General features: G+C 40.8%; 1 protein-coding gene across 1 annotated transcript; it reads right to left on the bottom strand.

Moving 5' to 3' along the window:
- Nucleotides 1–66: 66 nt before the first annotated feature.
- On the bottom strand, nt 67–20,101 carry pts (6-pyruvoyltetrahydropterin synthase). The gene is made up of 6 exons (XM_063074216.1): nt 19,817–20,101; nt 16,129–16,208; nt 14,233–14,255; nt 12,231–12,287; nt 11,945–12,015; nt 67–1,637 (listed from the first exon to the last, which is right to left on the bottom strand). The coding sequence occupies exons 1-6, from the start codon at nt 19,909–19,911 to the stop codon at nt 1,514–1,516; spliced, it is 450 nt and encodes a 149-aa protein (XP_062930286.1). The 5' UTR covers nt 19,912–20,101; the 3' UTR covers nt 67–1,513.
- Between the last annotated feature and the right edge of the window lie 5,346 nt (nt 20,102–25,447).

Genomic DNA, 25,447 nt, shown 5'->3' with positions numbered 1-25,447 from the left:
AAGTTCCCGGTCCAGATTCCTCATGGGTAAGACTTCATGACATCTGTATATAGCAAAATCGTTCAACGTTGTTTATAATGGACTACATAAACAGAAGAAAAACAGATTGATAGGATTCTCTTTAATCTGAATTTTGTACATTATAAGATGATAGCGGACAAAAAGCAGCATTAAGAAATCCTCATCAATTTTTAAAAAGTTTTGGCATAATATCTAAAACTTCAACAAACTTCTACAGGTGTGTAGTGGAGAGTATACTGACTGGCTGCATCACAGCCTGGTATGGAAATACCAATGCCTTTGAACGGGAAATCCCGCAAAAAGGAGTGGATATGGCCCCAGTTCATTATGGGAGATAACTTCACTCAACTTCATTTGCCCCATCATTGAAATGGTCCCACAACCAATAGACTCACTTTCAAGGATTCCTCCTCTCATTTTCTCTATTTATTGTTTGTTTATATATTATTATTATTATTATTACTTTTTGTATTTGTAGAACTTGTTGTAAACTGCACTCTGGTTCAATGACCCACTTGGACGGCCTTTCATTGATTTTCTTATGGTTATTATTCTATAGATTTACTGAGTATGCCCACAACAAAAAGAATCTGGGAGTTGTATATGTCGACATATATGTACTTTGATAACAAAAATTTACTTTGAACAGCCATATAATTTTACTTTAGACTGTCAGTTAATGCTTTGTAAATTCATTTTCTCTCAGCTTTGATATGCATTTTTTTTCGCTGTGTAGAAGAAATTTCCGCCACATTACTTTTTGCTACTTCTGATTTCTTTGGTTCCGTTAATATCATGATTGAGTGGCTTTCAGCAACTGCTACAGCATTGATTTCAATATACAGAAATAGCTTCATGAAAAGTAGATTTAGTTTGCAGTTCTTTGTAACCATTCACCATTCACAGCTTGAAAATAACATTGTCATTTACGGCAGAAATCCAATTTCATAGTTTCTGCCTTCTTTTCCCCCTTTTGCAATGCTGAGATTACAGTGCTTCAAGTAACAACCAACTTGTTTTGTTACTGCTTAACTAAACAAAGAATGATCATAAACCCAATTACTTTAAATTAAGTAGCAAGTGTAGGGCAAATAGATATAAATTCAAATGTCATAAAATTCCTCTTCAGCCAAAGAGTGAACAAATGGAATTAAATTTCAGGGAAGGCAGTAGATGCAGAAACTCTAGCGTCTCTTCAGCAACAACTGGATGTCAACATGGACTGCGGAACGTTTTGGGGTTCTCATTCCTAATCTTAGTAAATTTCTACAGAAGTCAACATAAGTTAATAAAGGTATAATGCAGAGTCTTTGCTGGGGTTAAATTCTGCGTCACAAGATCACTGTATGACAAGAACATTATCAAATCACAACGAGGATTTTCCTTCAACCAACACACATCAAAGTTGCTGGTGAACGCAGCAGGCCAGGCAGCATCTATAGGAAGAGGTGCAGTCGACGTTTCAGGCCGAGACCCTTCGTCAGGATTTTCCTTATTCTCCACGGTACACAACAATGTTCTTTTTGGTTTCATACACCTTCACTTCATCGAGTAGACTTGGTGGAAGGCGTCTTTGTAGGTTTTCCCAGATGTAGATGGCTATGTTTTCAGTGGTACTATGCAGAAACATAAGATGGTCAGTTATACAGGCTGTTCTGAGTTTATTCTACCTGCTAGCTGCACTTGGGTAGTTTAGTCACATCATGGCTACAGGACTGGAAAAAGTAGGCAAACATCAATCTTGAAATGTGCAATGTCAAACCTGTCTATAGTAAGCCTGTAAGTACATTGCTATATGGTGCTGCTTTACAAGTCAAAATCAAAGCAATTTGAACATATTTCTGGAAAGTTAAAATTGACAGATTAAAGCTTAAGAAAGATCAATCTAAACATTTCCCAAGAAGGGTAATAACGGGTATACTGATTCACATAGGTAGTGGAGCAACAGGCTCACAACATACCGTATGCAAGATGAACATGGAATCTGCACGTAGCTCAATGCCCCAGAAGGCAGTAAAACAGAGAAGACCTAAAGCCTACATGGTTTCATCTCGTGTGACCCGCAATACCAACCTAACATTCTAATCCATTATCTAATGGTACTGCACTACATCTGACTGAATTTCATCAAAAACTCTGTTACTAAATACAGTTAAGTACTTAGCACACACCAAGACCCTTCTAGAATTCTGTTTGTGATTTTTTGTGCACGTGTCATTTAAGGTCGAAGCTCACTCAGGCATATTCTTTTTTTTTAATTTTATTTTTATTTGGATAAGGAATTCACAATTATCATGTACTTTTTTCACACATATAACCTTTTCCATTTTTTTATATGTATAAAACTACAATTATTTATACATTCTTAAGTACACATTGAGATGATATAAAAGGAAAATAAACATTTAAGTAGATAATTATGTACTGTGGTAAATCTAACCTATTAGGCTAAGTAATGAAATTAGTTGTTAAGAAAAATGGTAATAATAGTTTCCATACAACCCTTCTGGACCATTTCCACTGGTCCAAGATGTTGCATACAAGCCTATATACCAACCATTGTAGGTGTTTATATCCCAATTTGTTCGTGCTTGTTCCTGCCCGCAGACATAATTATCCAATCCCTATGTACTTATTTACGTAATTTTTTCATTTTTTTTTATCCCTTTCCCAAATCTTTCCCTTTACTTGTGTTAATTCTCTATTTTCCAAAAAAAAAACAAACATTTAGACTAGGGGTGCTTATGTTAGCAATATTACTGTGTTGATGAGAAGAGCAATATAAATCATTAGGAGAGTCATCTAAAGTCTGCTCGCATTGGGGTTATATATTCAATCCATTTATTCCAGATTTGATAAAATGTTTCTTTTTGAGTTCTCAGGGAGTAAGTCAACTTTTCCATTTTAAATATTTCCATGATAATTTCGTACCAATCTTCTAATGTAGGTGGTATTGGATTTAGCCATTTTCTAGTGATTGATTTCTTACTTGCCGCTAGGAGGGCCTGCAGCAACTTTATATCTTCCTTCTGTTCAAGGAACAATACATGCCCCAAATAGAGCGTCTCAAAGTTCAGAGGTATCTGGGACCTAAGTACCTTAACTAATGTTCTATGAATACCTTCCCAAAATAGACTTAATTTAGGGCAATCCCAGAAAATATGAAACTGATTTGCCTCCTTGGAGCCGCACCTTCTCCAACACATCACATTTGTATCTTTATATTTTTCCTGATATGGGGTCTTGAAGTATCTTATAATGTTTTTCCAACAATGTTCTCTCCAAGTCAAAGAATTAGTCGAGGACCATTGAAAGCTGCAGATTTTCCCCCAAGCCTCCTCTGAAAGTACCAACCCTGCTTCTTTCTCCCATTTCTCTTTAATATACAGTGTATTTACATTTTTAGCATGGGAGAGTGCATTATATAGGCGAGAAACTGATTTACTAGGTATTGAACTGCAAGCCGAATTCAGAATCTTGAAAAATTCTAATTCTACTGTTGATAGGTCTGTATATCTACAACTCTGGTTAACATAGTTTCGTATTTGAAGGTACCTAAAAAAGTCATTATGTTCTAGGCCATGTTTGTCCTGCAGGATTTGGAAACTTTGTAATACTCTTTTATCTATAAATGAGAGGTAGGTTGTAAGACCTTTCTTTATCCATAGCTCAAATCTTTTATCTCCTCTGTTGGGAAGGAATTCGGTATCATATGCACACCATCTAAAGAGTTTTAACATGTTATTAATTCCACATGAATTAACCACCTTCTGCCATACTTTTAATGTAAGATTTATCCAAGCATTATTAAATTTTTCTAACTGGGCCATCAATCCTTTGTCAGCTATTGAGGCCTGAAGAGGAAAACTGTCAACTAATCCAAATTCTATTTCCTTCCATCTAGCCTTATATTCCCTATTACACCAATATAACAGAGGGGTTATCTGTGAGACATAAAAATAATTTCTCAGGCAAGGAAGAACCATACCTCCTCCTTCCTTCCCTAACTGTAAGGTGTTATATCGAATTCTAGGTTTCCTTCCTTGCCAAATGAAGCGGGAAATCCATTTGTCCCATTCCCTGAATTGATTATCATCCACCTCCACTGGTAAAGTACGGAAAAGATATAATAACTGAGGAAGAATATTCATTTTTATAGTATTTATCCTTGAATTTAAACTTAAAAAGGGGATAAGATTCCATCTATGCATATCTGCTTTTATCTCTGAGATTAATGGCCCATAATTTACCTGTGACAGTGTTGAAAGATCCTTCGGCAGGGTTATTCCTAAATATTTTAATGATTTAGCTTCCCACTTAAGATCGTATGTATCCTGCAATTTTTTGGATGGTGTATAATTTAGGGACATAACCTGCGTTTTCTTTACATTTATTTTATAACCTGATATTTTCCCAAAGTCATCCAACAGTGTAAATAATCCTATAAATGATTTTTCTGGTTCACTCAGATAGACCAAAACATCATCTGCGAATAATGCCACTTTCTGTTCAATCCCTGCCACCTTGATACCTTTATACGATTTCGCTCTGTCTTATTAGTTGGGCAAGTGGTTCAATATATAGCGCAAAAAGGAGTGGAGAAATTGGGCATCTCTGTCTAGTGTCTCTCTCTAAAAATGAAGGAGTCAGAGAGGTCCCCATTTATCTTAATTCGGGCTGTAGGGCTGTCATATAGAGTCTGAGTTACTTTAATAAACCTTTCTTGAAAACCGAATCTTCCTAACACTCTGTATAGGAATGCCCAACTAACCGAATCAAAAGCTTTCTCAGCGTCCAATCCTACTACCATTGTCTCTGTCTTGTTCTTATTAACCTGTTCTAATATGTGCAGAGTTCTCCTTATGTTGTCCTGTGTTTGTCTTTGTTAAATAAATCCAGTCTGGTCTAAATGGATTAGGCCAGGTAAAAGCTTTTCCAATCTGTGCGCTAATATAGATGTAAATAGTTTGTAATCTAAATTAAGAACACTAATTGGCCGATAATTGCCACATTCTAGTTTATCTTTACCCTCTTTAGGAATAACTGAAATAATCGCTTCTCTCCAGGAAGGTGGAGTTTCTCCTCTCTGCAAGATCCAATTAAAGGTGTTAAGTAGTAATGGGGCTAACTGTGTCTTCAGGGACTTGTACCACTCTGAGGTAAACCCATCAGAACCCGGGGACTTTCCAGCCTTTAACCTAGAGATGGCCACGTTCAGTTCTTTGACAGTTACTGGTTCTAATAAACTTTCATTTTGTAAATCTGTAAGTTTAGGTAGATCTAAAAAATTCAATACACTGTCTATATAGGGCTCATTGGGGGCCCGGGGTTGGGAGTACAGCTCTCGATAATATGTTTCAAAACTCTCTTGAATTTTCCCTATTGTACTCTCCACAAGCTTTGTCTTTGGATTCTTTATTTTATGAATTGTATCGTCTGCTTGTTGTTTTCGTAATTTATAGGCTAATAATCTAGCTGATTTACCTCCTACTTCATAATTCTTTTGTCTCAGGTAAAGAAAATTTCTTTGAGTTTCCAACGTATAAATATCATCAATTTCACTTTGCAATTTCCTAATTTCCTGTTTTCGATTTGAATTACTTTTGTTGCTATCTACAACTTGAAGTTGTTTTAATTTTCCTTGAAGGTCTGCTAATTTTTGTGCATTGATTTTTTTCATGTGAGTAGTAATGGAAATAATTTTCCCTCTCAGTACAGCTTTCAATGTATCCCATAAAATCACTGGTGATGTTTCTCCCGTGTCATTAAGGTCTAGATATTCTTTGATTTCTCCCCTTAATCTCTCCATTGCTTTTGGGTTATTGAGTATATGTGAGTTTAGCCTCCATAGTGTTTTCCTCATTTTCCTTTCCAGGATTAGGGACATAGAGACTGGGCTATGATCCGACAGATCAATTGTTGCAATATTACAGTTTTTTATCCTGAGTCTATCTGTATTAATGATAAAGAAATAGTCTATCCTTGAATAGGCTGAATGAGGGAAAGAGTAATATGTATAATCTTTACTAGTAGGGTGTAATTCCCTCCAGACATCTATAATTCCCAACTCCTCCATCAATGAATTCACTTTCCGAGTCAGAGGTTTATTCCGAGTAACTATTCTTGAAGAATCTAATATAGGATTTAATCTAATATTAAAATCCCCTCCACAAATTACTACCCCTCGAGAACTGACCATTAGGTCAAAAATGTGTCTATAAAATGACCATTCACTACCTGGAGGAGCATAAACATTCAGCTATGTTATTTCTGTACCTTCTATTCTTCCTGTGATTTTTACAAACCGTCCTTCTTTGTCTCTAGACTCTGAAATATGTTCATAATTAAGAGTACTTGATATTAAAGTAGCTACCCCTCTTTTGTGACTCAATTTATATGATGAATAAAATACATGCTTAAAGCCCATTCTTTTTAATTTTCCATGTTCAGATTGGCTCATATGTGTTTCCTGGAGGAAAGCTATTTGTGCCCTCTCTTTTTTCAATTTAGACATAATCTTATTTCTTTTAATTGGATTCAAAACCCCATTAACATTATAGGAAATTATTTTTACCAATTCAGTTTGCATTTTTCTCTAGTAGAAAAAAAGCACTCTCCTTTTCTAACCAAACAGTAAGCAATCCCTTCTCAACAGTAAACCAAGACATATAACCACACCCTAGATATTTCTGAATGTATAACATTTGAAAATTTTTCCTGACTTCCCACAGTGAGGCCTGAGCACCGACCCGCCTCAGTTCAGAGGGATAACCTCTATCTTCACCCTGTGTTAGAGGGCCCTCAGCAGTTTGAATAATCATAGAGAATTTTCTCCTATTTATGTCTCGACCATATTGCTATCATTCAAGTTATTCTGCCTAGTTTATTTTCAGTTACCAGTTTTCATTTTACTTTTAAGTCCGATTTACTCTTTTCAGTCATTTCTCTTAATTAATCTGTATTCTCTGTACATTTGCGTCTGAATATTTGCAGCTTTTCCTTGTAGTTTGACACTCTGGTTCGAGTGGAGCGTCCTCGCCCCACTAACTGCCACGACTTCTGCCGAATCCTCTCCAGTAGCGACTCCGGTTGGGTGATAACTTTAATAGGTAGTCCCCGGTCCGCCAGGTCCAACATTGCCTCCTCCACCGTAGCGTAAGTTTTTGTCCCTTCGTCGTAAAAGACTCTCAGCCGAGCTGGATACAGGGTCTGGAATCTGATATTGTTTTCCTTCAGGACTCTCCGTGTTTCCGTATATTCCTTCCGTCTGGCAAGAATCCCTGGTGCGTAGTCATGGTCTAAACTGATTTTGCAGTTGTTCCACATGAAACCTTTCTTTTGCCATGCTTTTTTAAGCATCTCTTCCTTCGTTCTGTAACTGAGAAATCTGATCAGAATCGATCTGGGCTGGGCGCCTGCTGGAGGCTGTGGTGCCAACGCGTGGTGAGCCCTTTCTATCTGTAGGTCTTTTGCGGCCGGTATATCAAGGTTCTTTCTAAGCAGCTTCTCCACGAAGGGAATCATCAATCCGGGTTTACCTTCGGTTCCTTCGGGAACTCCGTAGATCCTCACATTTTCCCTTCTCGAGCGGCCTTCTTGATCTATTAGTTTCCACTGGAGCTGGTCTTGTAGCTTCAGCATTTCTGCTATCACTTCCTCGGCGTTTTGTAGCTTCTCTTCAATTCCAACAATCCTCGCCTCGGCTTCATCTATCCGCGAGTTAGTTTTTACTATTTCTCCTTTAATATCTTCCAGCTGTTTGCTGTTATCTAGTTGGAACTCGTGAATCTCTCCGAGAATCAAAGACAGAGTCACCGATTCCCCCTCATTATCTCTGTCCTGGCTTGCCGTGGGGGAGCTAGGCCCGTCGCCTTGCTGCATCTCTTTATGTTTATCAGCCTTCGAAGCGGACTTTTTATTCTTGTTCTTAGACATCATCCTTGCCCCTTTTATTAATATAGTTATGCAATATTAAGTATTTGTCTAAATTCGATTTTGGGGCAGTTCCCTTCTTTTTTGTCGAGAGACCTTTTCCTTACACCGCCATTCCCTTGATGACCCAGAAGTCCCCGCCCACTCAGGCATATTCAAAGGAGCAAACATCACCTATTGCATATCACCTGTTCAGATAATGTTCATCCCATCAACAATATTTTGGGTACACCCATCTTTGAGAGATTCCTTTTGTGTTTACAGCAATCTTTATGTCTTATACCCTGCACTCCTGCCTTAAGGTAGCCAAAGAGATATTTGAGACATTAGTAACGATCTTTCTAGAATCACTAGATCCTGGAATGCTTCAGGAAGAATGGAAAATTGCAAATGTCACTCCACTCTTCAAGAAGGGAGAGAGGAGAGAGAAAGGAAATGATAGGCTAATTAGTCTGACTTCAGTGGTTGGGAAGAGGTTGGAGTCAATTGTTAAACATAGAAACATAGAAAATAGGTGCAGGAGTAGGCCATTCGGCCCTTCGAGCCTGCACCGCCATTTATTATGATCATGGCTGATCATCCAACTCAGAACCCCGCCCCAGCCTTCCCTCCATACCCCCTGACCCCTGTAGCCACAAGGGCCATATCTAACTCCCTCTTAAACATAGCCAATGAACTGGCCTCAACTGTTTCCTGTGGCAGAGAATTCCACAGATTCACCACTCTCTGTGTGAAGAAGTTTTTCCTAATCTCGGTCCTAAAAGGCTTCCCCTCTATCCTCAAACTGTGACCCCTCGTTCTGGACTTCCCCAACATCGGGAACAATCTTCCTGCATCTAGCCTGTCCAATCCCTTTAGGATCTTATACGTTTCAATCAGATCCCCCCTCAATCTTCTAAATTCCAACGAGTACAAGCCCAGTTCATCCAGTCTTTCTTCATATGAAAGTCCTGCCATCCCAGGAATCAATCTGGTGAACCTTCTTTGTACTCCCTCTATGGCAAAGATGTCTTTCCTCAGATTAGGGGACCAAAACTGCACACAATACTCCAGGTGTGGTCTCACCAAGGCCTTGTACAACTGCAGTAGTACCTCCCTGCTCCTGTACTCGAATCCTCTCGCTATAAATGCCAGCATACCATTTGCCTTTTTCACCGCCTGCTGTACCTGCATGCTCACTTTCAATGACTGGTGTATAATGACACCCAGGTCTCGTTGCACCTCCCCTTTTCCTAATCGGCCACCATTCAGATAATAATCTGTTTTCCTATTTTTGCCACCAAAGTGGATAACTTCACATTTATCCACATTAAATTGCATCTGCCATGAATTTGCCCACTCACCCAACCTATCCAAGTCACCCTGCATCCTCTTAGCATCGTCCTCACTGCTAACACTGCCACCCAGCTTCGTGTGGTTTCGGGGTACATGGAGGCACATGATTAAATAGAGTGAAGTTAGCATGGTTTCCTTAAGGGAAAATCTTGTCTGACAAAACTGTTGGAATTCTTTGAAGAAATAACAAACAGGATAGACAAAAGGTGAATCGGTGGATGTTGTGTACCTGGATTTTCAGAAGGCCTTTGACAAGGTGCCACACATGAGGCTGCTTAACAAGTTAAATACCTATGGTATTTAAAGAAAAGATACTGGCATGGATCAAAGATTGGCTGATTGGCAGGAGGCAAAGACTGGGAATAAAGGGAGCCTTTTCTGGTTGGCTGTCGGAAACTAGTAGTGTTCCACAGTGGTCTGTATTGGGACCACTTCTTTTTACTTTTGAAAGATGGCATTGATGGCTTTGGGGCTAAGTTTGTGGATGATATGAAGATGGTGGAGGGGCAGGTAGTGCTGAAGAAGCAGGGAGGCTGCAGAAGGACTTCCACATTAGGAGAACGGGCAAAGAAGTGACAGATGGAATACAGTGTTGGAAAGTGAATGGTCATAAAAGGAAAGACTATTTTCTAGATGGAGAGAAAATTCAATCTTTTGAAGTGCAAAGGGACTTGGAAGTCCTTGTGCAGGATTTGTGAAACCAGAACTAGAAGTCACAGGTTAAGGGTGAAAGGTTAAATATTACAGGAGACTCTAAGTGGAAACTTCTTCATTCAGAGGGTGGAATGAAATGCTAGGTGAAGTGATAAATGCCAGTTTGATTTCAACATTTAAGAGGTGTTTACCAGCTGTATGATGGGAGTGTTATGAAGGGCTATGGTCCAAGTGCAGGTTGACGGGATTAGGCAGAATAACAGTTCAGCATAGACTAGGTGGGACAGAGTGCCCGTTTCTATGCTAGAGTACTCAACGACTCTCTGAAAGAAAACACTGAGTCTCAGGACACTGAAGGTATTGAAATATGGAGATTCAGACAAAAAAAAATAAAAGTACTCAGCTTAACAGAAAAGTTAATCAGTTGATGTTTTGATCAAAACCCTTCATCTGCACTGATCAGCCCATCTAGATGAAGGGTCTTGACCTGATATGTTGAAAGTCCACTTCTCTTCCTAGATACTGGCTAACTTGTTATGTTCCTCCAGTAATCACTGGCTGCTCAGCCCTGCTGTACTGAACAACAGAACTATTTTGAATACTGAAATGGCCCTTCACATTCATATCATCCTAAAAAGGGTGACCTGCCTAATCCCAGCTACCAGCACTACATCTGTAGCCCAGAATATCATGACTGTTTGTGCACATGTTCAGGTACTGTTTAAATGTGGGGAGACTGAACTGCTGGAAACTGGAGCAAAAAAACCCCGCAAAATGCTGGAGGAACTCAGCTGCTCTGCGAAGGGAAACTGACAATTGACATTTAGGGTTGAGATCCTTAATGTGGAATTCCAGATTATGAGGCAGTCGATATTCAGGCTGAGACCCTTCATGTGAAATTCCAGATTATGAAGTAGTCAACATTTAGGGTTGAGACCCTTCATATAGAATTCCAGATTATGACCTCTACGTGATAAACAATCTCTTTGCCTTTTCCTTATGCCTTCTACTACTGATTATCTCTCTTGGCTTTTGATCGCTCTGTCAAAGGAAATGCACACTGTACTTATCTGTCTAGAACCATCACAATTTTATTCACCTCAATTAAGTCCCTTCTCAGCCTTTGCTGCTTCAGAGCAAATAACTCCAGTTTATCCGAATAATCTTAATATCTACAATTTTCCCATTCTGGCAAAATCCTTGTAAACCTCTAGCATATAATCTCCAATGCAATTGCAACTTTCATGCTAGGTGATGAACAGCAATATATGCAGGTTTCAAGCTGTGGCCTAATTATATTCTATTCCTCTGGGAAAAGTTGTCATTTTATTGTTATTTAACCTTATTGACCCATTATTTTATTTTTAAAGTATCCTTACATATACGTTCCAAGACCCTCTGTTCCTGCACACTTGAAATGTACACCCTTATATTACATATTTCATTGCCTTGCAGCTCCTCCCCTAATGTATTACCTCACATTTCCCTGGAATAATTTCAATTTGCCATTTGTCTATGCAAATGACCAGCTATTTACATCTTCTTCCTGCCCAAATCCTTCCTCCTCACTGTCATTCGCACCAAAAGAAACTGTATTACTGCAGAATTCAATCCAATGGGAAAGGCTTGCAAATGCTGGAGATTAGAAACAGAAATTGCTACAAACACTCCAATCAAGCAGCTTCTGTGGGGAAAGAAAGATCTAATACTTCAAGTCAACGACCCTCCTTTACAAAGTCACAAACTTTAAACATTAACTCTGTTTCCCTCCCTGTAGATACTGTCTAACTTGAATACTTCAAGTATTCTAATTCTAATTGTTCTCTAATTTCAATTAGACTTGCAATACCGAAACTGGACTAATTGTATATTCCTCAGCATTAACATCCCTATCCATACAATACCCTCAATTACTCTTTATCACCTTTCTACTTGTCATAAACACACAGAAGGTTTTTGTGCACATAGAATCTTCTATATAAGATAAAAGCTATATACCTACCTAACAACATTAGCAAAGTATGGAACATCTTTGTCCAAGTTTTTGTGGTCAAGCTGCTTTATAATGACTTCCTTTTAAAGAAAAATCAGACAAGGATTTGATATCAGTATTGGAACAAATATTGTTTTCCTAAAAGGTTTAGACACAGCAGCCATACCAGGGTAATTCATTAACTTAGGTACTATTTACTAACATGGTCATTCATCCTGGCCACTCAACAACATAACAGGGCAGAGTGAATCACCCACCCACTCACTCAATAAAAATTCTTCCTCAGTTTACTCACCTGCAAGTGTTCCTTCAGTTCTGTGATATTAATCACCATACCAGTGATAGGATTGACCTGAAACAAGTCATGAAATAATTTGAAGTTAAATTCCCCAGTTTCCCTAATGAACAATAGAAAGTCTGAATGGAGCCAGTATGATGACCCATGAAATACGAGGGGTTATTGATAAGTTCGTGGCCTAAGGTAGAAGGAGTGAATTTTAGAAAACCTAGCACATTTATTTTTCAACATAGTCCCCTCCTACATTTACACACTTAGTCCAGAAGGAGAAGAGTTATACAGCTCTCGTTATATGCACATGCAGTTCAACTCTTTGAGTGATTATGCAGAAAGTTTGAAGTTAATAACTTATCTCCTTCTACCTTAGGCCATGAACTTATCAATCACCCCTGCTGTGGACCACTTTCTAGAGGTCCAAGATGCTGACTTCTACAAAGAAGGGATCCGTATGCTTCACAACCACTGGACTAAGTGTGTAAATGTAGGAGGGGACTATGTTGAAAAATAAATGTGCTGGGTTTTCTAAAATTGACTCCTTCTACCTTAGGCCACGAACTTATCAATCACCCCTCGTACATTCAACCAGAAATGCTAACTTCGGTGAAAATCAAAACAGAAACTTCTGATACTGTAAATCTAAAAAAAAATAAAGGAAATGCTGTTAAGGCTCAACAAGTCAGCTAGCAACAGTGGAAAAAGAAGTGAAGTTAATGTTTCAAGTCTGTCTCCTTAGCAAAACTCAAAAATGTATTTACTTTTGCCATTTTCCATTTCTCACAATATCCAGCTGACTCATTTATTCCTGGATATCTTAGTTTCTGATAACTGATGATTCCTCAACAACCAGCACCAGCCAAGATGAACTCCTGACACAATTTTCAGTTTGGATTAGACACAAGTTTCATTGCTGTGATCAAGCCTCGCTCAATGTAAGGGCTGCCTTCCCCTTCTCTACCTCATGCCTCAGCCCAGGGGACGAGAGAGATCAGCTTCTCAAAGAGTACAGCTTTACCACGACATCACTGCCCTCAAATTCATTCAGCTGGATAGTTCATTCCACAACCTGATTGTGCACTTCTTCCATGTTTGTACTTATAAGCAGACCTGTGTCTCATGTTGCTTGTAGATATGGTTGAGAGTTTAATTTAATTCCAGACTCCTAGACAATACAGAAGGAATGTTAACTTAGGTTAGCCATTTCCAGTAATGTTGACTCTTCACTGATGTGCCTCTAATATGTCTTCTACCAGCTGACAAAGGCCTCCAACCTGAAACACTAATTCTGATTCTAAAGGTATATATTAAAATAATTCAGTTGAAACATGTCTAGTTTAGGAGTAGCTAATAAATGGCTGTTTTTTTGTCCTAATTGGTATCCAACAGGTCAAAGGCTTTCAGACACTGAGTCAATTTCTGGAGTATTTTTGTACTAAAGAATAATTAACAGGCAGCCTTTACATTTCTTACTTTTCTCTAAAGCAATAACAGTCTCTTTAGTGTAAGTTACTGAACTCTTGACAGGTTGTGTGACTCAAGACCATTGAAAAGGTGCATCTAATGTTATAAAAATAATGCCAAGACCTAATGCTATGTGGGAAATATGCAGCTAAGAATTAACAGGAGAAACTTAATGGGCTATGGCTTTTTATCCCTGGAGTGTGAAAGGCTAAATGATTACCTTGTCGAGGTTGATAAGATCATCGGGGCACAGGTAAGTCAGATAGTCACATTCCTTTTCGTCACAAAAAAGTTGTAAAAACTATAAGGAGGTGAGTACAACTGCAATATTTTAAAGGCATTTAGGATCTAGGACAGCTATATAGATAGGAAAAGTTTAGACTGATATAGAGCAAATGTGGGCTCATGGGACTAGTGCAGGTAGATAACTTGGGCAGCATGGATGAGTTGGGCTGAAGGGCCTGTTTCTGTGCTGTATAACTTTATGACTCTATGTAGTTCTTGCATCATTTTAACAGTTTCCAGCAATTTCACGACTCACCTCACCACATACAGTAACTTCCACTGTAAAACACAAATTATATTGAGTTAGAACGTTCAGACCAGAAATTGAACTGCTGAAATGAAACTAGAAAACCACTCAAAAGATAAAATCTACTTTGTAGAATATGTTTTCAGATTTTTCTAAAATATAGAATTTCAACTTAGGAACAAGCACAACACCTTTAGTAAAAGGTTGAGAATTAGTTGAGGGTCAATAAATACACAAAATAAAGGTCGGATTAAATTCTGCACAGTCCACTGCACCATGGCACAGATGTGCAGATGTAGTTCTGAAAAGCGCCAGAACTTGATCTCACTGGAGCCAGTAGACAGCATGGAAGAAAAAAATGTTTTGCATGGATTTCAGCATTCTTGATTACTCGACTTTAGCCAATCTACTCACCTCAGTTTTTGCTTACTAACTGCTTGGTTCCCTCCCCAGCACCACACCTTCTCAAATGCTATTGAGCAACACAAGGAAACAATATGCCAATGATACTCCTCCAACAGTGAAGCTTGTCCGAGGGAAGGGATCTCCAGAAAGTTGGGTTGATAAATTATTGATCAAGAGCAAAGGCCATGTGCAGTAACACTAAGCAGATTTGGTGACCTACCCAACTGAAGCTGTTTTGTAACAGTTTTTATCTGCTGCAGGCAGGAGTCAATGTGTGTTTTCCCTGGAAAACAGTTCACTGTTGCATTGACTCCAATCAAGGATCACAGACATTGTTAATATTCTTCCATTGCAAGGCATGCTGATGCAGTGGATCACTCTCATACCAATTCTAATACAATAAGATGGGTTTGCTAGATGGCCCTTGAAGGCTGAGACTTCAATGAGTGTTGTATGGCTTTGTGGTTGGAAGTGTGCTTACCCAGCCTAATGGCTTGGTGAGAAGTAAAGAGCAGGCTAGTTGCTATAGTCTGACAATCAAGGCCTGAGAATGGATAGGCAAGGAAGTTTCCAAGGCAGGTTCAGGAGAGGTAGCAATAGGACCAGGCTTTAGGTAATGGGAATTGGGGGCCTCCACTGGGGGCTTGGAAAGGTGCTTGAAGCATCAGGATTATAGAATACGAGCTCTATAAGGGCTGGTTTGTGGGCAGGGTGAGAAGGGAGATGAGCAAGTAATGCCTGTGTCATATGGGGGGGAAATTGTGAATGGATGGCAATTCTGTACAAGATCGGGAGTTTGGGATTTGATATACAGGAGCTCCATCCATTGTTTAGTTTACCTCAGGAGAACTGAAAGGTGACCATAGTGCTAATTTCCCCCGCAACCTCCATTGTAAAGAGAATTAACCCATGCTCCACCATAGTGGCACAAAGGTTGACCAGAAGAGCAACAATCTGATGGGAAACTCAGCAGGTCAAGCATTATCTGTGGGAGGAAAGGAATTTCAGGTTGAAACCCTCCACAAGTCCTGATGCAGTGTTTCAACCTGAAAGATTACCTTGCCTTTCCTCCCACAGATGCTGCTCACTGGCTGAGTTTCTCCTGATTCCATCATTTGGGTCTCCCACCTGTCTGAATCTCCGAAATGATGCAAAGGGACCTGGAAATAGTTGCCATTCAGCTCCTTTTAGCCCAGGATCATCACAAGCTGGACACTAACACACTAACGGTGAAACAAAAAAATACAACCCAAATTAGCTATATAATTGACTCCATAGTCGAGTCTATCCACCCCTCTGTGCTTCAGTGGCTCCTGAAGCTCACACATCTGTCTCCGATCCACAGAGGAGCACTACAGCTCTTCTGAGAACAATAATCAAACTCTTTTGAAGGAGTTTACCAGCTACAGATCCTATGCCATATCTGGATTCAGTCAATTGTTAATCATATGCTTCTTGAACTATATGCTTACACCAACAAGCCATTCATCACGTACTGACCTTTGTAGTTATGACCATGACCATTTGGATTGTTGCATTGTCCAAAAATTCTCTTGTTCTCTTCAGCACTCAAGGAATTACTGGAAAACAAGTTGAAAATGGCAAGCATATCTTTTTTTGAAAAATAGTCATTCGATACATTACAGATGTTGCTCAGGGTTCAGTATTGGGACCACTATTTTTCACATTATTTGTCAATGATGAGATAATGGAACTGATGGCTATGTGGCAAAGTTTGCGGATGATACGAAGACTGGTGGTGGGGTAGGTAGTGCTGAGGAAGCAATGTGATCGCAGCAGAACTTAGACAAATTGGGAGAATGGGCAAAAAAGTGGCAGATGGAATACAGTGTTGGGAAATGCATGATAATGCATTTTGGTAAAAGGAACAATGGTGCAGACTATTATCTAAATGGGGAGAAATTCAAACATCAGAGGTGCAGAGGGACTAAGGAGTCCTCGTGCAAGACTGCCAGAAGGTTAATTTACAGGTTCAGTCTGTAAGGTTCAGAACAAATGGAATGCTGGCATTTATTTCAAGGGGAAGAGAATTTAAAAGCAAGAAGATAATGCTGAGGCATTATAAGACACTAGTCAGTCCATACTTGGGCCCCATATCTCAGATAGGATGTGTTGTCACTGGAGAGAGTCCAAAGGAGTTTCAAGAGGACGATTCTGGGAATGAAGAAGTTAACATATGAGGAGTGCTTGGCAGCTTCAGGCCTGTACTCACTGTAATTTAGAAGAATGTGGAGGGGGATCTCATTGAAGCCTACTGAATGTTGAAAGGACAAGATAGGGTGGATGTGGAGAGGATGTGTCCTATGGTGGGGGTACTCAGACTTAGAAGGCACAGCCTCAGAACTGAGGGGCGACCTTTTACAACAGAGGTAAGGACCATAAGGCCATAAGACATAGGAGCAGAATTAGGACATTTGGCCCGTCAAGTCTGCTCTGCCATTCAACCATGCCTGATCCTTTTTTACTCTTCTCAGCCTCACTCCTTGCCCTTCTCCCCATAACCTTTAATGGCATGGCCAATCAATCTCAACTTTAAATACACCCAAGCACCTGGCCTGCACAGTTGCCTGTGGTAACAAATTCCACTAATTCACCACCCTCTGGCTAAAGAAATTTCTCTGCATCTCTGTTTCAAATAGATGCTCCTCTATCCTGAGGCTGTGCCCCCTTGTCCCAGACTCTCCCACCATGGGAAACATCCTTCCAATATCTCTGTCTAGGGCTTTCAACATTCAAAAGGTTTCAATGAGATCTCCTCCCTCATCCTTCTAAATTCCAGGGAGTACAGGCCCAAAGCCATCAAACATTCCTCATATGATAACCCTTTCATTCCCAGAATCATCCTTGTGAACCTGCACTGTACCCTCTCCAATGTGAGCACATCTTTTCTCAGATAAGGAGCCCAAAACTGTTCACAATACTCAAGGTGAGGCCTCAGCAGTACCTTATAAAGCCTCAACATCACATCCCTGCTCTTATATTCTAGACCTCTTGAAATGAATGCTAACATTGCATTTGCCTTCCTCACCACCAACTCAACCCACAAGTTAAGACCATAAGGTGAAATTTTTTTAGCCAGAGGATGTTGAATCTGTGGAATGCTCTAACACAGACTGTGCTGGAGGCCAAGTCCGTTGGTATATTTAAAATGGAATTTGATAGTTTTCTGACAGGCCAGGGCAGGAAAGGATATGGCCAGAGGGCAGGTACATGGGATTGAGTGGAATCCGGGATCAGCCATGATGGAATGGCGGAGCCGACTCGATGGGCTAAGTGGCTTAATTCTGGTCTAATAACGAGTATGAAATAACAAGATCAAGATTCCTCAAAGTGAGACCATCACTTTGGTTGTGAAAACACCAGAAACAGAATGAGTGTAGTCATCCCCTTTTGTTCAAGAGGCTGATGGTTGAGGGGGTAATACTGTAACTGTTCTTGAACATGGTGGTGCGAGTACTGAGGCATCTGTACCTTCTACCTGATGGCAGCAGTGAGAAAAATGCATGGCTTGGTTAGTGGGGATCTTTGACGATGGATGCTGCTTTTCTACGGCAAAGTTTCATGTAGATGTGCTCAATGGTTGGGAGGGTTTTACCCACGATGTACTGGGCCAAATCCACTACCTTTTATAGGATTTTCTGCTCAGAGGCATTGGTGTTCCCATACCAGGCCATACTGCAACCAGTCGGCACACTTTCCACCACACATCTATAGAAGTTTGCCAAGGTTTTTGATGACATGCCGCATCTCAGCAAACTCCTGAGGAAGTAGAGGCACTGTCAAGCTTTCTTTGCAACTACATTTATATAATGGGTCCAGGACAGGTTCCCTGAGATAGTGACACCCTGGAATTTAAAATTACTGACCCTCTTGCCACCTGAGTACTAGCTCATGGACCTCGGGTTTCCCTCTCAAGTCTACAATCAGTTCCTTGGTCTGACAGACACTGAGTGAGAGGTTGTTGTTATTACACCACTCAGCCAAATTTTCATCCTCCCTCCTGTATACTGATTCATCATCCTGTTTGATACAGCCCACAACAGTGGTGTCATCAGCAAACTTGTATATGGTGTTGGAGCTGTACTTAGCCACAGTCATAGGTGTAAAGCAAGTAGAGCAAGGGGCTAAGTCCACATCCCTGTGGTCACCAGTGCTGATGAAGATTACGGACATGTTTTTTGTCAATCCATGCTGCCAATTTAGTTTGAACCTTCTCCAGAAGCAGTCAATTCCCTCCCAAATGGGAAATCCATGTGAATTGTTTAGCATCAGTCAGAAGCGGTGCTGCCCAAAAGATGAATTCACATATCATGTGATTTTGATGAAGGATGTGTTAAATTTTCCTCATCAATGGGCGAATGGTCAGCCTGTTTATCCATGCCAATGTTTTCTCTCCCTACTGGAAAAGTTAACCGGCAGTGAATCAATTTAAGGAAAGCAAGAGAAAAAAAAAGTTTAAAATATCGAAGTGCATACAATAACAATGCATTAAAAACAATCTGCCCTGTTAATGTAGTCAAATGTGTAATTATTTAAAAAAACAATATATTCGGTTCTAAGGCAATTTTATATGTCATCTATGAAATTAAATAATCTCAACAGTCGGCTATTTAGGGCCAAACATCATTCGGAGGTTCAGAGTCGATGAAACTCCAAAAAAAAACCCTGTAGCTGTTTGAAATCTGAAATTAAAAATGGTAACTTGGGGCTGACGAGGGATCTTCGCTCGAAACATGAACTCTGGTCTGCTTTTGCTGCCTGACCTACCGAGAGTTTCTAGCAGTTTTTTTTTTGGTTTTGTTAACGTCCTGGGCGTGGATTTATTCTGCAATTTGCAAGTGCCGTCTGAACAATCACGGCGAGTCTCTGAACCTTAACTTTACCACAGTGAAATGAAGGCCGCGGTTTCGGTTATTCGTACAACGGAAGGAAACAACGTCACGTCCCCGTACCGGAGAGACTTCCCCTCGGTTCTGGGATTTGTAGTTTTGGATCACTCCTTCCCGTCTGCTCCGAGATCAACAAAAAAACTACAAATGATTTAACCGCAGGCAGAAGAGGGAAACATATACTTTTCTTTATACCGATGTCCTCCGATATTGCAGATACATTGTTCTGCCTTGAATTACACATTCTGAAACTGCAGCCGACGTGTTTGTTCAATTACCTGTGGAGGCGATGAGCTGCACAGAAAGACTCCACTCTTGTGACCCGCACCACTCTGCGAGCTCTTGCTCCGTTTTCCGCATTTGCCACCTCCATCTCAACAGCTGTAATCTTGTGTCTCAGTTGGCTGACACCTGCACGTTGTAAATCATACGCTCTCGCCAATTACGCACGATAATACGAGGCAACGTTACAGTGATCTTCTGGGCAAAATCCCCACGTTCTGTCGAAATATTTACAGCTCGATACGGAACGTCACTTTTTTTTGCCAGGAAGTTGTGAACGCAAGTCTCGCTGTCCCCGAGCCCGGAGAAAATGTGGAAAGTGTAGATAAAGATAAAACAAGCTGCAGACACTGAAACAATCAAAACACATTCGGAGGTTTTGGGGGTACAGCTCTGCATCATATCTAAATATAGATCATAGACACAGCACGAAAACAAGCTCTTTGTCTCACCATCCATCAGATCCCTTTTTTAATCTTCCCACATTCTCAGGATCACCCCCAGTCCCAGGTTCTACCACTCGCCTACACACTAATGCAATTTAAACTAATTTACCAACCTGCATGTTTCTGGGATGAGGAGAAATTCACATAACCACAGGGAAAATATGCAAACTCCATAGAAGCTGCTTTGAAGGTCGAGCTGGAATCCAGGTGTCTAGTCTAATACACCAAACAGTGTCTGTACTAGCTGCACCACTGTGCCCCTTAACATGTGAAGGGTGAGCTAGCCAAGGGATCTCTACTCAAGTCCTGACACTTCAGAATCAGAATCAGGTTTAGTATCACCGGTATATGTTGTGAAATTTGTTAACTTTGTGGGGGAAGTGCAATGCATTACATAATGATAATAATAGAGAAAAACCGAGAATTACAGTAAATACAGTATATTGTTAATAAATAGGCAACTAAGTCGTGCAAACTAAATAAATAAAAAGTAGTGAGGTAGTTTTCATGGGTTCAATGTCCATTCACTTCCCTGTTGGTCTGATCAAATAATATTTGATCATCTTACAGTATTGGATTTTTGTTCCATGAGTTTGAAGGGGCTAAGTTGGATAACACCAGGAAGTGGGCAGTGGTTCTGATGTACTGTACCACTAAACTGCAGAAGTTTGACCTTATGTTGAGTTCATGATGCAAACCAGCCTTCCTTCCATTGACTCTGCCTACACTTCCAGTGGCCTCAGGAAATCACCTTAAATGATCAAGGACCCCTCCCAAATCAGTCATACTCTCTTCTTCCTCTTCCCGTCAGGAGAAGATACAAAAGCTGGAGACCAAACAGCGTTGGGCTCAAGGGCATCTTCTATCCTGCTGATATCAAACTCCTGAATGGATCCCTTGCATGTTTAAAGATGAGGTTAATCTCCTGATCTACCTCACTGGTGTCATTGCAACCTACTTGTCTACCAGCACCGCACTTTATCGGTAACTGCAACAAATTCTGTATTCTGTTTTGTCATCTTGATATACTTGAGTAAGGAATGATCTGTCTAGATGGCATGTGAAACAAAAGTTTTTCATCATATCTTGGTAGAGTCAAGTCAAGTCAAGTCAAGTCACCTTTTATTGTCATTTTGACCATAACTGCTGGTACAGTACACTGTAAAAATGAGACAATGTTTTTCAGGACCATGGTGCTACATGAAACAACACAAAAACTACACGAGCCTACAGACCTACCCAGGACAGCATAAAGTGCACAAAACAGTGCAGGCATTATAATAAATAATAAACAAGATAATAGGCACAGTAGAGGGCAGTAGGTTGGTGTCAGTCCAGGCTCTGGGTATTGAGGAGTCTGATGGCTTGGGGGAAGAAACTGTTGCATAGTCTGGTCGTGAGAGCCTGAATGCTTCAGTGCCTTTTGCCAGATGGCAGGAGGGAGAGGAGTTTGTATGAGGGGTGTGTGGGGTCCTTCATAATGCTGTTTGCTTTACGGATGCAGCGTGTAGAGTAAATGTCTCTAATGACGGGAAGAGAGACACCGATGATCTTCTCAGCTGACCTCAATATCCGTTACAGGGTCTTGTGATCTGAGATGGTGCAATTTCCGAACCAGGCAGTGATGCAGCTGCTCAGGATGCTCTCAATACAACCTCTGTAAAATGTGGTGAGGATGGGGGGTGGGAGATGGACTTTTCTCAGCCTTCGCAGAAAGTAGAGACGCTGCTGGGCCTTCTTTGCTATGCAGCTGGGGTTGAGGGTCCAGGTGAGGTTCTCCGCCAGATGAACACCAAGAAATCTGGTGCTCATAACGATCTCTACGGAGGAGTCGTCGAAGTTCAGCGGAGGGTGGTTGCTCCGTGTCCTCCTGAAGTCAACAACCATCTCTTTTGTTGACATTCAGAGACAGGTTGTTGGCACTGCCCCAGTCCGTTTGCCGCTGCACCTCCTCTCTGTATGCTGACTCATCGTTCTTGTTGATGAGACCCATCACGGTCGTGTCATCGGCGAACTTGATGATGTGATTTGAGCTGTGTGTTGCAGCACAGTCGTGGGTTAGCAGAGTGAAGAGCAGTGCACTGAGCACACAACCCTGGGGGGCCCTGGTGCTCAGTGTGATGGTGTTGGAGATGCTGCTTTCAATCCGGACTGACTGAGGTCTCCCAGTCGGGAAGTCTAGGATCCAATTGCAGAGGGAGGTGTTCAGGCCCAGTGTCATCAGTGTCATACAGGTGACAATAATAAACCAATCCAATCCAGTGTTCATGCTCTTGCTCTTTGGTTGCATCTCCAAGCCCCTCTCTCAATTTGCTTTGTTCTCTCTGAAGTTATTTTATGTTGAATTTATGCCTCCCAAACTTACAATATGGAAACACCAATTTCCTCCACTTGATAGACGGACTATTGTTCTCACCCCAACCAACAGAGACCACTCTAACACTTTCATACGTAACTCTCGCTTCAGATGATAGCCCCCGCCGCCCAGCCCGGCCAAACTTAAGAAATCTTATTTGGGTGGATGCTGCATGATGTGTCCCCGTTACAAATCAGTACCACGAAATAACAAACAGTACACAATATGTGATTAAATGATTAAGCTTTATAATTCTTTATTTGACTATGTGGTTGGTAAAGGAAACAAAAAAAGAAAAAGGGCAATTCTCATGAAACAGTCTAATGCACAAACATTGGAGCTCACTGATAAGGCTGTTTGTCCACCGTCAACCTCCTCCAATCATTGCTGACCTTCAGAACCTCGCTCCAAGTCCACTCTGTTGGAGGTCTACCAACTCTCCCCATTCGCGTCTTCTCTCCTCATCTCTCCCTGGCAAAAGAACTGTGAATTCCTAGCTCTCAGACACACATGATAGAACAACATCTTGCTCCTTGGCTAGCATGCCCCGTTATCTCTAGTCATAACCCAAACACTACTGCTACAGAGAAACCATTACCTCAGCAGTGGAATATTACAGAAAAGCCATTACATTGGCAGTGAAACCTTGCAGCATGTTACATATATTTATCCATTTTTAAAATTTTTTAGTTCCTCAAAATGAACACTATTATTGTATTTGCCTTCCTGACTACTGACTCTACCTGCAGTTAACCGTTACAGAATCCTGCATTAGGACTCATATTTGAGACATCCTCTCCACATCCACTCTATCCAGTCTTTCAATATCCGAAACAATTCAATGAGATCCCCCCTCTTTCTTCTAAACTCCAGTGAGTACAGGCCCAGAGCCACCAAACACTCCTCATATGTTAACACTTTCATTCCTGGGATCATTCTCATGAACTTCCTCAGGATCCTCTCAAAGATCAACAGAAACTTTTTTACATAAGGGGCTCAAAACTACTCACAATTTAGAACAGGGATGCACAGAAATTACTTTAGTCAGACGGTGGTAAATCTGTGGAATTTGTTGCTACGAGCGGCTGTGGAGGCCAAGTTATTGGGTGTATTTAAGGCAGAGGTAGATAGGTTCTTGATTAGCCAGGGCATCAAAAGGTATGGGGAGAAGGCAGGGGAGTGAGGATGACTGGAAGAATTGGATCAGCCCATGATTAAATGGCAGAGCAGACTCGATGGGCCGAATGGCCAACTTCTTCTTCTATATCATATGGTCTTATGGTCTTAAATGAATGCTACTTCAGAGATACAAATATAATAGGCCTAAAGAATTTGAAGCCAGCCGCCTTCTTTTATAAAATAAAAACAAAAAATGCTGGGAAATGCTCTATAGGCCAGACCACAACTGTGGGAACATAGGGAGAGTTAGTATTTCAGGGCAAACATATTTTGTCAGAGTAGGGAAGGAGAGGAAAGAAGCTTTGTAAGCTGCGGGCAAAGTGAGGGAGGGGGGACATCTCTGAAGTCCAATAAAAAGGTCAGTTTCCTAAGGAGACTGAGGTCTTTTTACATCTGCCGGATGATGCTGAGGATGTTCTACGAGTCTGTGGTGGCCAGTGTGATCATGTTTGCTGTTGTGTGCTGGGGCAGCAGGCTGAGGGTAGCAGACACCAACAGAATCAACAAACTCATTCGTAAGGCCAGTGATGTTGTGGGGATGGAACTGGACTCTCTGACGGTGGTGTCTGAAAAGAGGATGCTGTCCAAGTTGCATGCCATCTTGGACAATGTCTCCCATCCACTACATAATGTACTGGTTGGGCACAGGAGTACATTCAGCCAGAGACTCATTCCACCGAGATGCAACACAGAGCGTCATAGGAAGTCATTCCTGCCTGTGGCCATCAAACTTTACAACTCCTCCCTTGGAGGGTCAGACACTCTGAGCCAATAGGCTGGTCCTGGACTTATTTCCTGGTATAATTTACATACTACTATTTAACTATTTATGGTTTTATTACTATTTAATTATTTATGGTGCAACTGTAATGAAAACCAATTTCCCCCGGGATCAATAAAGTATGACTATGACTATGACTATGACAACATTTCAAGGTTTGAAGTTTTGGAGACTGTTGGAGCCTGTGACATGCAGTTTGAAGTTTGATCGAGTGATCCGGTGCTCTGCGGTCCCTGGGGAGGACCGTGAGCTTGGACTGCCTCATGCAGAAGACCAGAGACATGATGGATTGCATTTCAAAGTGTCGAGGAAGATTGAAGCATCGAGGTGAATGCAGAGGAGATCAGTGGTTGCTCTCAGTGGAGGCCCATGGGTCGATGGCATTCGGAAGGCCATGGATTGACAGCATGGCGGTTGCTCTTCATGAAAGGATTGAGTTTGAGCAGGCACTCTCCTCAGTTCTGGCCTATTCACTACAATGATAAATATCTTTAGTGTTTGTCCATTATATTGTATGGTACAGTCCATTTGTTCAGATGATATAAAACTTCACCAAAGTAAGTTTCCAATGTGATAGTGTTCTCCGTCAGTAACATGGTCAAGCTTACTAGAAATGTCTTGGCTCATTAAAATACCAATTCATTTGTCAATGTACTGTTGTTAATCAATATTTTCACACAAAAATCAATCAATCTGTTTGCTGTCACAACTACATAGATACTAAACCATCCCAGTTCCTCGTTATCAAAATAAATTTTCAAACTGTGATATTTCTCTGCTATTTCAAGTGCCACTAAACCTGATTATGTGGCTCTTCTTAGCCTTAGATATAGAACATAGAACAGTACGGGCCCTTTGGCCTATA

Source organism: Mobula hypostoma, chromosome 22 (assembly GCF_963921235.1).
Source record: "Mobula hypostoma chromosome 22, sMobHyp1.1, whole genome shotgun sequence".
NCBI classification, from domain to species: Eukaryota; Metazoa; Chordata; class Chondrichthyes; order Myliobatiformes; family Myliobatidae; genus Mobula; species Mobula hypostoma.
The sequence above is the reverse complement of the archived record's forward strand: the minus strand, read 5'-3'. Positions and strand labels throughout refer to the sequence as shown.

Excerpts from the sequence above, each read along its gene's own strand:
- pts (XM_063074216.1), bottom strand. The coding sequence starts at position 19,911 with ATGGAGGTGGCAAATGCGGAAAACGGAGCAAGAGCTCGCAGAGTGGTG. Across the intron at positions 16,209-19,816 it reads GCAGCTCATCGCCTCCACAG|TAATTCCTTGAGTGCTGAAG; the intron begins GTAATTGAACAA and ends CTTGTTTTCCAG. Across the intron at positions 14,256-16,128 it reads TCATGGTCATAACTACAAAG|TGGAAGTTACTGTATGTGGT; the intron begins GTCAGTACGTGA and ends TGTGTTTTACAG.